Source organism: Lissotriton helveticus, chromosome 9 (genome assembly GCF_964261635.1).
Source record: "Lissotriton helveticus chromosome 9, aLisHel1.1, whole genome shotgun sequence".
Taxonomy (NCBI): domain Eukaryota; kingdom Metazoa; phylum Chordata; class Amphibia; order Caudata; family Salamandridae; genus Lissotriton; species Lissotriton helveticus.
In genome coordinates, this window is record NC_136070.1 from 774,547,733 (window position 1) to 774,562,885 (window position 15,153).

Here is a 15,153-nt window from a genome sequence, read left to right on the forward strand (position 1 = left end):
CATTGTTAACATGCATATTAGCGAGGGACAAAGTGAAAACGAGGGCGGTTCAGGTGCTGATGGGACACCTAAACTTTGCATGCAGGGTGGAGAGGGCGGGCAGGACTTTTTGCAGAAGGCTCAGGAGAGCGCTCTCTGGTTTCTCACTACCTCATCATCATGTCAGTCTCTCAGCAGGGGTCAAAGAGGACCTACAAATGAGCTCTTTTTTCCTGCAGTCTTACAAAGGAATTCCTTTGGCGCAGCAGGGTGACTTCAGCTGGGATGTACAGATAGCCTGACGTTGCGGGTGGTCTGGGTTTTGGTCTCTATTGGTTGGGTAGATGATGCGCAAAGCCATGGCCAGAACAGTGGAAAAAGGGGGGCAGCAGCGTTGCCTTCTTGGAATGGTTTCCTCTGGTGGTAGCATTGACTTTGTGGGAAGAGGAGTTGGAATGAACAGTCAGTCTAGGACGCACAGGTTCTGAAACTGCTGTGAGTTTTTGTGTTTGTTTGCTTGCATCATGATATTTCTTTCAGGGTGCAGCATGTGCCAGGTGTGGACAATGTCATAACAGATGCTTTGTCTCGTTCACAGTGGGGGAGAGTCTGCGGGTTGGCCAAGAACGCCGACAGAGATCCGAAGTCCAATCCAGAGAAGCTGTTGTTGGTAGGCAACGCAGGATGGTACAATTGGTGGTAGAGTCCCTTGCGGATCAACACAGAGAGCGTACGGTCAAGCATGGTTGGAGTACCTAGCATAAGGGGCTCGGGGAGGAGGGTTGGTTGCAGGCCAAAGATGTGATTCAGTTTATGTGGGATTTAACAGAGAAAGGCTTGTCCCAGGTTACCATTACAGGAAAATCTGAAGGAGTCGCATTTATGGGGAAATTGTTGTGCAGCCATGCCCCATTTGCAGTTGAATCAGGGCGCAGGATGCTGAAAGGCTGGGTGCAAGAACGGGGGAGTGTGGGGCGGAACAAGAGGCATATAACATGAAATGTACTTTGTAATGTCATGCAGCAGATGCCGCAGCTGTGCAGAGATACTGCAGAGTCTTGCTTGTTTTCAACCAGGTGGTTGGGAGATTTGGCTTAGGAGATCCAAAACGGACCAAACAGCACAGGGGAAGAGCGTAGTACTGCATACAGTAGAGTCACCAGGGAAATGTCAGGTGAGTTGAGGCAATCAATGGGCTTGAAACTAGCATGGTTTTTAGACACAAGTCTGGGAAAAAGGCTATAGTGTTTCAGCTGCTATCTTTGTTGCGTAAAGCACTTGAGCGATTGGGCTTACCCACTGCTGATTATGCCACGCATTCCTTCCGCATTAGTGGGAGACAGAAGGGAGTTAAGGCTGGGTACGCAAAGATATCCTGCATTTGGTGCAATAGTCATCTGACTGTTACAGGCGCAATGTGCGATAAGGGAAGTGCAGCTGGCCAGACTTTTTTAAATCCTTACAGCTGTTTTCAGGATCAATGGCGGGTCCAGCGGTAGAAAAGAAGTGGCCATTTGGGTGTTTCGGACACTCTCTTTATCAAATGAGTGGACTTACTAGCTCACCAGACGTGTTTTGGGGCCAATTTAGGTTTTAATATACGTTTGCTCCTCATTACTTGGTAAGGAAAAGAGGGAAGGTGTTTGAGGGAATTGTTACAGTGCCTGAACAGTATGATAAAGGGAGGTAGGTGCCCGGATGTTGTTATTATCCACTTAGGGGAAAATGATCTTCTGGGGGAGAAGGGCATTGTCCTGATGAGGGCAATGAAAAAGGACTGGTTACAAATGCAGGCGAATTGTGCTGGCTGTTTTGTCATGTGGACAGAGTTGATCCCAAGGGGAACATGCAGGGGGGTGAGCACGCCAGCTGCGATTGATAGGGTGCGCAGGAAGGTAAAATGGGAAATGTCCCGTTTTTACAGGGAAGTTGGATTCATCCGGATTTGTCATTCGGACATTACATTTGAGGCTCAGGAGTTTCTACAGGGCGACAGAGTCCATTTGTCGTGCATCCGGTTTGATTTAGATTTGTTGGATTGAGGGAGGTTTCGTCAAGGACCCTCAATATCAGGAGATACGGTGCATAGCAAAAAGGATTGGGGCGAAAAAGTTAGCAGGCTCACTTTTTCTAAGTGACGGGGGCCTGGAAAGTTCTGCAGGACTTGTCAGAAGTTTGGTCGGCATTACCAGTATGGGAACCATGTGCAAAGGAAGGGTCTAGGAAGGTTCAAGGTTCAATTTATGACGTTTCGTTACTTAGGGGTTCATACAGGAAGTCATAGACTGTAGGGGAAATATAAAGTTGAAATGCACTTCAGTTAAATGAGATAGCTGCGGGGTGGGCATGTTGGGGGAACAGTGGGGACATTGGTTAGTCCAATTTGATGTATAGCTAGGATATAGTTTTGAGAGGTGGTTTGCCAGGTAAAGTTTGTGATGTGCACCTCTTTCAATTAGGCTCTACACACAACAAGGGGGGCTTGGGGGAGGGAGCTGACCGAAGGGAGGTCTCCTCCCCCGGGCTGTTTGGGAGGGCTGCGAGGGGTTTCCTTCTAGTAGCTGCCAGAATGTTCTGGAATTGGGCTGGCCTAGTAGGACTGGCCAGCCCAATTATAAATTTTCCTGTCCCCGCCTCCTAGCCACCATTTTAGGTTTGGTGACCTGGTGGCTAGGAGGGCTGTTAGCGTTTTTGTCTGTGGTACTTCAGTATAGAGCATTTAGGTAGTATTATTAGCTTTTATTGTTATCTTTACATCCTGTAATGGAAGATCACAGGGTCCTCGAAGCGATGCGCCTTCTTTCTGAGGCAGGTCGTATGGACTTGCTGGTTGGGGGGGGGGCCGGCGCGCCCTCAGCGCCAGGCCTCCGCTGGCGTTTCCGCAGCGGTGATGGCGTGCTCCTCTCCAAAGAAGAGACGCTCTGTTCAGGTAAGCGAGAGGGGCCGGTCCCGTGTGCGGAAACCGGCCCCTCCTGGGCATGCGCGAGGGGCAGGTGGGTCGGGATTGGCTCCGGCCGTGGCTCCGGCAGTGTCCAGCGCGGCTAGTGGTTTTGCGAGGGAGGCGCGGTTGGCTCCCTCGGTCGCAGCGCGAGTAGCGGTTGGTGTGGGGGGAGCTCCGGCGGTGTTTTTGGATCCCGCTGGGCTCCTCAGTGCAGCGGGAAGCGCTTTTACAGGCGCGCCGGTTGGGCAGGAAGGCGGGGCTGTTATGACTCGGGGTCTCGTCTCAGAAACACCGGCTGCAGTGAAAGCGGCCGGTAAGAGGGGGGGCGGAGAGCGAGTGCAAAGCGCTCCGCCTCTGACCCGGTTGCTGAGAGGATCTGGGAGCCTGTTAAAGGGCGGGCAGTGCGTGGTGCGAGGAGAGGCTCCCTTCAACTTGAATCTCGGGAGGCTGGTCAGTTTATGAGGGAGGTAGGGGGACGGTCATTATCCTCCCCAGTACGGTTAGTAGTGGAACCACAAGGTTTGGTTGGCAATAAGGAAGGTGCATTGTTAACACCTTCCAGGCAGTTTGTTACAGGTATGCCTATTCTTGACAGAGATGCTGCATGTGGGTTTACTTCAGGTGGCTTGGAGGTTGTGGGGAGTTCAGCACCTACAATGGGTCGGGGGTTATCTGGTGCTACTGTAGGTGTGGTTGTCAATGAGATGGATAATGTAGGGAGTCCTTTGTTGTTTTCTACGCCTGGTTCATCTGTGGGTGATGCATTGTCAGTGGGGGGGGGGAGGGGGGTTCTAGGGGGGAGGGGGAGTGGGCCCAGATGGGCGAACGTGGTTCTAGGTCTGCTGTTGCTTTGGGCCAGGATCTCTCTCGGTCGGGGGGTTTTGTATTTTCTGGTTTGCAGGAGATGGATGAATGTTTGCAGAGGGATGGCAGGAGGGTGTCACAGGTGGGTCATGGAGCCTTTTCTTGTGATGTACGTGGGGCTGGACCTGCGCCTGGCCCAGGGTTGGCGGGGCTTGGAAGGCCAGGCGTGGAGCATTTTGTAGGGTTTTCACAACCTGGTGTGAGGTATGCAGGGGCTGTGGGTTTCCCGGGCACGTCTTTGGGGCATGATGGGTTTTGCAAGCAAGTGAGTGGTGGGCCTGTTCAGGGGGTTCGAGATGCGGTCCCAAGTTGGACTGGAGATGCAAGAGGTCCACAATTTATGTGGGGTTCACCTGGATGGGAGCATTTTGGTACTGCAGGTTTAGCGCAGCGTGGTTTTCAGAAGGATGTTGAGGGCCAAGTTTGGGGTGCGGGGGCCCCTCTTCAGGCTTCTTCTTCAGCGGTGGCGGGGTTTAATTTGGATGAGAGTGAGGATGAGGAGATAATAGGCGACTCTCCGGCCAGGGGAGTGCCTTTGAGGGGCTGTATTCAAGGGCGTTCTTTGGATAGGTTGCAAGGGATGGTTGTTGATGCTAATTTGCAGAGGTCAAGGTCTGTTTCAGGTGTTGTTTTCAGGGACCCTAGCACACCAGTCCAAAATTTTTCTTTTCAGGATAGGAATAGGTGCGGCGGTCCAGACTTGGCAGGACGCGGTCCAGTCCACTTACGCCAAGGTGAAGCGAGGAGAATGCCTAGCGCGGCCCTCTCTGTTCCACCGAGGGAGCCCGCCGCGGCCAGCACACGAGGGTCCAGCGTGACCCCTCTGGCCCCATCGAGTAGCAGGTATAGGTGTCCTACCTTACCGGCGGCTATGGAGCCGCAGAGTCAACGCAAAGGGAGCTACAGGCGTGTACAGTCTGCTCCCCCCCTGGAGGTTCTTCAAAAACATTTAAATGTACTGTTGTTGATACCGGGTTAGGTAAGACCCGTGGTGATCTGTTGTCTACTGGTATTGATTCAGTGGTTTTGGACTATGACGAAGATAGTCCCGAGGAAGGAGAATTGCGGGACGTAGAGGGGGGGGTGCCCTCTCATGTCTCTGATAGTGTTTTTCAGGCTCCAGTGGTACAGAGTCAAGTGCAAGTGAGAAGAGAGCACGGCCCATCGTTCAGGGCGCCTCGCAGACAGGACACATTGACTTCAGCGCCACGGGCGGAGCCTTCGAGAGTGGTCTCTGTTGCCAGGTGAGCAGTTAGCTGCACAGGCCAAACCTACTATGGTGTCTGTGGGCACAGGAGGGGAAACCAATGTTCTTATGGGTGGGGGGAGGTTGGTCAAAGGTCGTTACATGAAGGACACTGCTGTGGGCACTGATGATGTTGTGGAAGTCACTGGTAAAGTGGAGAGTGGTATTAACACTGGTGCTTCCAGTACAGTTAAAGAGCCATTGGCCAGTAAAGAATTGAAAATCAAAAAGTTACCTTATATGGGGGTCACAAAGCCTTTGGGTGCTCATTTGATGTTGACTACAAAAGAACGTATTTGGAACGGTGAGTATGTTGAGCTTCTTAAGCTCCTACACCGGGAAGTCCGGTCCAAAGAGGGGTCTAAGGAAGAGGAGTTTGAGTTGGCAAAACGTCCTAGAGTCCCTTTAAACATTGAAAATTGGACAGCTGCATTCCTTATTTATGCGAGTGTATACTGTGAAAAGTTTCCAGAGCGCAGCGTGTCTCTTTTTAAATATATGGATGTTATACGCAAGGCGCAGATTACTGGGGGGGGGTTTGCTTGGTCCCAATATGATGAGGAGTTCAGGGCCAGGATGGCTTGGGATCCGGAGGCCAAGTGGGGGGAATTAGATCTTGACTTATGGCAGCATACCATGGGGTCTGCATCAGGGGGAAAGACTATTTTTACAGCTAGTGGCTTCCCTTTAGTTTACCGGCCCTTTCAGGACAAGCCCACCCGGGGAGGGGTGGGAGCTACTTCAACCACACAGTCGGGAATTGGCGCATGCTGGGAGTTTAACAAGGGTTATTGTACCAGAGAATATTGTAAGTTTAAACATGAATGCTCTGGCTGTGGTAGGAGACACCCATTTTCCAAATGCTGGGATAACCAGCCAGCAGGAAGCCAACAGGGAACACAGGCGAGTACAAGGGGTTCAGGGACGCCCTCACAGTTCTCAGGGGGAAGGGGATACAGAGGTGCTAAGGGTGTTGGGTCCAAGGGCTCATACACCGGTTAAGTTAGAGAGGTTGCGCCTTGCGCTTCAGGAATACGAAGATGAAGAAGTAAAGAAAAAATTGTTGGATGGTTTTGAGTTTGGTTTCCGTCTGGGTTACATGGGCCCCAGGGGGAGGAGATGGTCTGCTAATTTGAAATCAGCATCTGAGCATGACACAGTGGTGCAAGACAAGCTAAACAAAGAAGTACATGAAGGAAGGATGGCTGGCCCTTTTCATGATTGGCCGATCCTTAATTTAATAATATCACCCATTGGAGTGGTCCCGAAGAAAGATCCGGGACAATTCAGGCTTATTCAACACTTATCATGGCCTGAAGGGTCATCTGTCAACGATTTTATTGACCCAGAGGCAGTTTCAGTCTCTTATTCCTCGGTTGACGTTGCCATGTCACTTGTTGTGACCGCGGGCGCAGCCGCTGAGATGGCCAAATGTGATATAAAATCTGCCTTCGGCTGTTGCCTGTCCACCCGGATGATTGGTGTCTCCTGGGCATACATTTTTCAGGACAATGGTATGTGGACAAAGTTCTGCCAATGGGTTGCTCCATTTCATGTTCTCTTTTTGAGTGTTTTAGTACTTTTCTACAATGGTACTTTACTCATCGGTCCCGTCACTCACTGGTAACGCACTACCTGGATGACTTTTTCTTTGTCGGGTCCCCGGGCTCCACGGAGTGCCAGTCTGCTCTGGACACTTTCCAAGGGCTCATGGAGGATCTGGGAGTTCCTCTGGCTCCCGAGAAAACGATGGGTCCTGCAACGGTCTTGTCCTTTTTAGGAATTGAAATTGATTCTGTGGCAATGTGTGCTCGCCTGCCTGAGGATAAACAAGTGAAAATGTTGGAGTTGCTTGAAACCATGTTATCAAGGAGGAAAGTGTTGGTGAAAGATGTTCAGGTGCTACTAGGCCATCTCAATTTTGCTTGCAGGGTTGTGAGAGCAGGCAGGACGTTTTGTCGCAGATTGGGCAGGGCTCTTGCAGGTCAACATTTGCCTCACCATCCGGTTCGCTTGTCGGCTGGTGTCAAAGAGGATTTGAGAATGTGGAAATGTTTTCTCTCTTCTTTTAATGGTGTTCCTTTGGTACGGGACGTTGACTTCCAGTGGGATGTGCGAATGTTTTCAGATGCTGCTGGCAGTGATGGTTTTGGGCTGTATTGGAATGGTAGATGGTGTGCTGAACGTTGGCCGGATGAGTGGTTGAATGGCGGTCGCAGCATTACATTTTTGGAGCTTTTCCCTTTGCTGGTGGCGTTGACCCTATGGGGGGAGGTCTTGGCACACAAGAAGGTCCTTTTTCGTGTGGATAACATGGCTGTAGTGGAGATTGTTAACCGCCAGTCTGCCAGGGATGAACAGGTCCTGAAGCTCATGAGAGTCTTTGTGCTGGATTGTTTGAAACACGACATTCACTTTCGTGCTTTACACATTCCGGGGGTGGACAATGACATTGCGGATGCTCTGTCTCGTTCACAGTGGGGGAGATTCCGTGGACTGGCGAGGGAGGCAGACCAAGCACCGACCCCGATGCCGATTCATCTGTGGCACGTAGGCAACGTCGGGTCTTACAACTGGTGGTAGGTTCTTTGTCTGTGTCCACGCGTTCTGCTTATTCTCTGGCCTGGAGGGAATTTCTGGAGTCAGGCGCTTGTAGGCGTGAGGAGGTTTGGCGCCGTTCTGAGGATGTCGTGAACTTCATTTTAGATCTCATGGACAAAGGGCTGACTAAGGTGACCATTGCAGGTAAATTAGCAGGGGTAGCATTTATGGGTAAGTTGCTATGGGGTTACCCTCCGTCAGCAGGGGAGATTGGCAGGAGGATGCTTGAGGGTTGGGCCAGAGAGCAAGGGCACACCAGTAGACTCAGGGCTCCTTTATCTTGGCAGATTCTGGCACGTTTGATAACTGTTCTCCCTGAGGTTTGTTCTGATGACTTTGAGTCATGCTTATTTTCCATGTTAATGGCATTCATGTTTTTTTGAGCTTTTAGGGTTTCGGAGCTGTTAGGCTCGAAATGCAAGTGCGGCCTATTTTGGCGGGATGTTTTTTGTTCAGATGAAGGGGTACATATATGGTTAGCCAGCTCCAAAACTGATCAGACTAAGAAGGGGAAGGGTGTGTGGTTGCAGGCGCGTGCCCCACTGCTTACTTGCCCTTTACTACTAGCGCAGCGCTGGCGCTCTTTGTGTGGGGGTGGTGATGATGTACTCGTTTTTCAGCATATTGATGGCACCTTGGTTACAGCATACCAATTTCGCATGGTTTTGCGCAAAGCGTTGGAACACTTGGGTCTGGATGGGAGCCTATATGGGACACATTCATTCCGGATTGGGGCTGCAACTGAAGCCTTTAACAGAGGTTGGACTCAAAGGGATATCATGAGGCTGGGGCGTTGGTCTTCAAACTGCTTTCAGCGCAACGTGAGAAGTCAAGCGGAGGAGGCGCATGCGTCATCTTCCTTCCCATGAGCTCTAACTCGGTTTTCTTTTATAGGATCTGTTGCTGGGCCTCGTTCTCCTGTGGTGACAGTCTGGATAGTTGGGCATTCCTTCGTGAAGTGGGCCCGAGTCCAGGCGGCACAGAGTTACTTTGGAGAACTTCTGGGTTTTAACGCTCGTATGTTCAATGTGGTTTGGAAGGGGAAAGGTGGGATGCTCTGGAGAGAGTTAATCCCTTGTCTTAACAACAATATGGTGGGCGGGCTGTGTCCTGATATTCTGGTCATCCATCTGGGGGAAAACGATCTTGGTGCTTCCAAAGGTGTAGTGTTACTTCGAGCTATTAAGAAGGATTTGGGCCTTATCAAAGAGCTTTGGGCTGGGTGCCATGTATTTTGGACTGAATTAATACCGCGTAGGATCTGGAGAGGAGCGGTCAACCCCAAGGCGGTTGACAAGGCTAGGAAGAAAGTAAACTCAGAGGTTTCGCTCTGCTGCCGTGGTCTGGGTTTTAGCAGGATTTCCCATAGGGAAATTAAGTTTGAGACAGTGGAATTTTTCAGAGATGATGGTGTTCACCTGTCCAGAGTGGGTATGGACCTATACTTGTTAGAGTTACGTGAGGCGTTGGCGCGTTCGCTAGCTATGCAACGTTAGGGTTGGTTAGGTTCTGTTTTTAGTTTACCGGTTGGGGGGGCAGGAAGGGAGGTGGTGTAGTTTCTCTCCCCCTCCTACCTTTCTGGGTGGCGGGGTTTTTGGTTGCCCCGGTGCTGTTTATGGTAGATTGTTTGATGAGTATTGGATTGATTCTTTGATTGATAGGTTCGGGGGAAGTTGGTCATTGTTTGACCGTTCAGGTTTTGGGGGGTATTGGCAGGAGTGAAGGGTCAGGCAGGGTTATGGTTAGAGAGGGCCTGGCTTTCAATATGTGATTGGGGTTTGATGAATAAGGGATGACGTAATGATTGGATTAATGACGTAATGTTTATTGATGATGTTATGTTTATAATGTTGTTGTAATGTTTTAATGCTGTATTGTTGGGTGGGGGAGGGGTCAAAGAATTTTAGGGGAGGGGGTGGGGGGCGGGGGTTTGTAGTTAATTATTTATTTAGTGAGGTATAGTTTTGTAAGGCGTTGCCAAGGTTTTATATTTGTAATGTGCACCTGTTTCCTAATAAAGCGGCCTTTTTCACACTCAAAACAATTCTGGTCTACGTTTCTCCCACCCCTCGCCCTCCCTCCCAAGGGGGGCTTGGGGGAGGGAGCTGACCGAAGGGAGGTCTCCTCCCCCGGGCTGTTTGGGAGGGCTGCGAGGGGTTTCCTTCTAGTAGCTGCCAGAATGTTCTGGAATTGGGCTGGCCTAGTAGGACTGGCCAGCCCAATTATAAATTTTTCTGTCCCCGCCTCCTAGCCACCATTTTAGGTTTGGTGACCTGGTGGCTAGGAGGGCTGTTAGCGTTTTTGTCCCGCCCTCCCTCCCATTTATTATTCTTCCTATTCCTGGGTTTTTTCTTCCTACAAAATTTTGTTACGTTAAAAAAAATTTTTTTAAAAATTAAAAATTTCTCTCCTTTTATTGATAATTTTAATTTTTAAAGGCTGTTTTCTTAGATATAGGTGTGCAAGGGGTTTTTTCTTGTGATTTGTATTGTCGCTAGGAACAGGAGCTGGAGGGGTTTTTGGTTGCCCCGGTGCTGTTTATGGTAGATTGTTTGATGAGTATTGGATTGATTCTTTGATTGATAGGTTCGGGGGAAGTTGGTCATTGTTTGACCGATCAGGTTTTGGGGGGTATTGGCAGGAGTGAAGGGTCAGGCAGGGTTTATGGTTAGAGAGGGCCTGGCTTTCAATATGTGATTGGGGTTTGATGAATAAGGGGTTAAATGATGACGTAATGATTGGATTAATGACGTAATGTTTATTGATGATGTTATGTTTATAATGTTGTTGTAATGTTTTAATGCTGTATTGTTGGGTGGGGGAGGGGTCAAAGAATTTTAGGGGAGGGGGTGGGGGGCGGGGGTTTGTAGTTAATTATTTATTTAGTGAGGTATAGTTTTGTAAGGCGTTGCCAAGGTTTTATATTTGTAATGTGCACCTGTTTCCTAATAAAGCGGCCTTTTTCACACTCAAAACAATTCTGGTCTACGTTTCTCCCACCCCTCGCCCTCCCTCCCAAAGTGGTCATTGTATATGCTGCACCCCCTCTCTCCCAAGCTACTTATGAACACGACTACACATGTCAAGCAGCACCACAAAATGACAGTCTAAAACAACAGTCAATTTGTTATAGCCAAGAGTAGCAGCTGCTAACACAGGTGTGTCCTTCCATGACCCACCGCTGAGCTTGTCACCTCGGGTCCCAGGCCTAATGACAGCTGCGACTGGAAAAGTTAGGAACAGGGGTTGAAGAGTCGTATTTCCTGTCGCTACTTTCCACTCCTTCCCTTGGCCCCTCAGAAGCAAGGAGGGGGCTGTGTTAAGGGTTAAAGTGGGAAGGTCAAGGATGTGCCAAATCACTACCCCTGGCATTGTGATGAAGCCCATTTATTAAAAGGAGCATCAGCAGAAATCAAAGGACACAAGTGGACAAATAAAGTGTTAAATGGCAACAGACCAGAATCTCTCATACAAATTGAATGTTCACTAAGCTAGGCCTTCTGCAGATCATGATATGAGTTTCTTACAAATGCCACCAGAAAAATACAATGTGTCCAACATTGCTCAGCTACTCGCACTTGAACTGTGATTAGTACAGTTTTGCCTCCTATGAACAAACTTCAAATGCCAAATTCGAAGCTAAAACCCACGAGTCAATAAACTAACTTTCACACACATTCCGCTATCTATGGACGTTTGCTCCTATTCCCTGCAAAGACACTAAACAATTAGGGAAAACATGGACCTTTGTCCTGATTTGAAGTGTGGCTCAAGGGTTAGAGCGGCAGACCCTGATGCAGAAGTCTGGCCCGGGACCAGGGTTCAATTCCCCCCTCGGCGGGTCTTGGGCTCAATTTCCTTGGACCTGATATTTCTCGCCTCGTGCCTATTCTAATCATGAGTCCCACTCTGCAACTCTGGGCAATAGCTTGCTTAATCTCCACAACGGCCCCAACAACGCTAGGATGCCTGGCTTCACCTTGGGGGTGCCCAGGAGTAGGCACACCCCTTGTTCAACATCCACCAGGTAGCTTCCGGTGCGAGGGCCGCGTTTGTCACCATTTCTAGAGAGCTGTGTCTGTACTCGCTTGTATACAGTGGACAACAGGAACACTGCAAAGCTGAACAAATCACAGTGCAGAGAAGCCCAGCTATACCTCGCAGTAAGCTAATCACCACCAAGCCAGAGGTGGCAAATATAAGGGGTGTTTTAGACAGTGCCTCGCTAACTAAACTATTCAACCCACTTTCACCACAGGTCCCGAGATAGCGCTTCTTGGAATGTCTCTTAGAGGGGTCCGAGGCCAAGCAGCATGAGGGACAAACAACAGTGACATATCCCAATGTAGGAGTATGGACGAGGCCTGTGGTTAGAGGGTGGGCGGTGCTGCCCCATGGAGTCCATCTGGTGACAGGCGCCACATAGAATCGATGGATATAGCCATTATAAGCCGGGGGTGTCACCTCCTTCTCCACTCGAATAATACCGCCCCCAAATGAATACCACGTCGCTGCGCATACCGCGGATACCAACGGAAGGTGTGATTGCGCTGTTGACACTTGTACGAGCCCAAAGCAGCGATCACTGAATGCATAACACAAGTATTCGGAGCCACTCTCTCAAAAGTGTGTGGTGAGAGCCATGAACCCAAGATCGAAGGTAAACATTGCGTGGTTTCGAAGACCATGACAAAGCTGGCAAGGGTGGCCGCGGGTTCTGATAGCGAAGGATTGACATCCTACCCCCTCCTTTTCAATCAGTCCAATTGTGAAGGATCGAGCGAGGGGAAGGCATTACTGCACCTCCGGCATTAGGCTCGGGTGCTCGAGGTGACGCCGTGACGGGCAATGCCACACCAACTACTGTGAATCTTAGACAGCTCCACTTCCTCATTGAGAATCTGCACGCCCACATCCCCTGCCTATAATCTTAGTTAACAACAGGATTCACGGACTGCGGGAAGATCAGTGGATGCATGTTCATGATGCCCGCCGCTACTGTGGACGCTTTCCAATTTTTTTTATTCAACATGAACGATATCTGTCCGTCATCCTCTGGTCCAAAAAGATGCATGCTATAGACAATCTTACGGTCTACACGATTGCCAAATTAGTATAATAAAAAGGAGCAATAGCTTTTAAGAAAGGACAGCTCTTTTTTCAGCCCTACTGGCCATAACATGCAAACGGCTTGGTATATGTCCAAGGCTGTCATTCCGCAGTGGCCTCTGCAGCCGACAGAGCAGACTCGGATTTAAAGAAACCGAACATGCCTTCCACCCAATAGCAATAAATAAAAGAAGACGAGGGCAGGTGCAAAAAAATAAACAAAACGTGACAATCTGAAGCGGTTTCTGCAGTATAGAACACATCATAAACAATAAACCAGCCTTCCGCCCTTATTAAGAAGGCGCTTGCTTCCTTGCCATATTAATGCTGGAACGCACTATACAAATCCTAGCAACACACATATGGATGAGATTTGGGAAGATCACCACCGGTTCATACTCACCCCATCAGTGTTGCGTTCATTGCCCGACGCGACGGTCGATCTGGACGACATCCCGGGGACCACGGCGTGAGTTCAGGGTGCGGGTTCCCCCTGGGCAGCACTGCACAAGCCCCTATCGGTCAGCGGCATCGAGGGGTGCCTTGCCGGCGGGGTTAGCAGGCACTGGGGGCGCACACCCTGCCAGAAGCGGCACGGTGCTCAGGGTCAGGTTGGGGGCGCCTGTTCGCTCCCCCGCGGCCAAGGATTTCCATTGGAGGCCTGTGACAGTGGCAGACCACGACTATCCGCTATGATTCTGATCCATTTTCCTCCATTACCAAAACAGTCGAACAGATCGGCACCCAGGGAAGGGCACTTCGGTCGCTTCCTCTCGCAGGTTCCAACCGATTTCCTTGTTGCTACTTAATCCTTTTGATGTCGTGTTATTTGTTGCGCCCTCTTGCTACTTTCCAATTTTTTAACGAAACCTACAACCCCGGGGGACAGAAGGGCAAGTGCTCCGTGTCCATATCACCAGGCAAAAAGGCAGACACCTCGTCCCAAAACACAGAGGTAGTCAAGACACTGAAAATTCGCTCGTGTGCCCCCAAAATCCAAACGGCGGCAGCAAATCCTGTTTAATGGCCCTCCATTATCCATACAAGAGACATCCCACAAAATCAGCAGGTGCAACCTCAAATCCAAACAGCAGGCCCTTCACAATCCAAACGTAGGAAGCAGCACCCCAAAGCTGAACAACACGGGTCTTCAGTGTGCTAGGTTCTCTTGATTTCCTGGATGCCACATCTGAGAGCCAGGCAGAGCGCCGCCTCCCTGCAGGTTTTCCAGCCTGGGTATCAGTAGAGACAGCTCTCTTGTTGTGCTGCGGACCAGGCGGGGGTCTGCATGGGGTGGACGATTTCTCCTCTTTCTGTATCTCGGTTTCTCGTAACCGCCGTCGGTGAGCACACGGCCTTCTTGTTCCTTAAACCAAGCCCACGATGCTCCTCTTTTTTCCGGGGCTCCCCCTCCCACCCAGTAAGGGACAGACAACTGTATACAAGGAAGAAAAGGCCGGGGCATTAAAGGAGAAGCCCGGCTCGGAGAGGGTGCAGCGGAGGCTGGGGGAGGCGGGAGAGGGGATAGTGCAGCAGAAGAGCAGTCCCGTTCTTCGAAAGGGTGGGGGCTGGGTGCAGCAGAGGAGGGGGCTGGGTGCCGTAAAGGAGAGTAGACCGGCCCTATAGAGAGGTAGAGCGAAAAGGGGAAGGAAGCTCAGACGTCAGCCCTGGGGAGCTGGGCAGGGCTGAACAAAGCCCTTCCCCCCAGCCTCTTAAAGCGACAGCACCCAAAGTTTCAGCTAGGGAAGCTGCTAGCGACAGAACCACACACGCATTTGCAATGCAATAGGTCTCGCATTTGCGAGAGTTTAAGCTATTGGCATTGTAAATGACAATGCCTTTTATTTATGTGTTGGTTTTTAAAACAGATAAATAAATGGCATTGTCATTTACAATGCCAATAGCTTAAACTCTCGCATATGCGAGATTTATTGCATTGCAAAAGCTTGTTTGTAAAAGCGCCCTATGCCGCGCTTTCAATTTAATGACGGCCGTACAGTATGGTGGTGCTTTTACAAAAAAAAAAGCATTTGTTAAGCAGCATATTGCGTACAGAAGTGCAGCGCTGTGCAAAAGTAAAGAAAGGCATGTGGTTGAGAAAGCAACTAATGTAAAAATAATATAGCGCTGTGACTAGCCGTGAAGCGGGGATGGAGTATTTCTCAAAGATAAAGCACAGCGTCCATGATCATACGCCGCACTGACAGGAAAACAGGGTGGGTTAGGGACAGCCTGTCGTCCCTGTAGTGTTGCTGCCAGTGGGGCGTACCACTGCAGCACACGCCCCCTCCCAATGACTCGTGTGTGTTTCCCCCTGAGGCGTGCAGAGTGTTGGTATCCCCCTTACGTGAGCGCGGTTAGCGCCACTGAGTAAATAAATAGCCCAGGGCTCTGGGCGTGGTCAGTAAGCAAC

At 50.2% G+C, this 15,153-nt stretch overlaps 1 protein-coding gene across 2 annotated transcripts in view; it reads right to left on the reverse strand.

The window, feature by feature from the left end:
* The window catches only part of MARK4 (microtubule affinity regulating kinase 4), an 811,738-nt gene extending 797,330 nt beyond the window's left edge, over nucleotides 1-14,408 (reverse strand). For both annotated transcript variants that reach the window (XM_078660898.1, XM_078660899.1), the window contains exon 1: nucleotides 13,144-14,408. In XM_078660898.1, coding sequence (XP_078517024.1) covers nucleotides 13,144-13,194 — 51 coding nt within the window. In that variant the 5' untranslated portion in view covers nucleotides 13,195-14,408. The remainder of the gene's footprint in view (nucleotides 1-13,143) is intronic.
* Nucleotides 14,409-15,153: the final 745 nt, after the last annotated feature.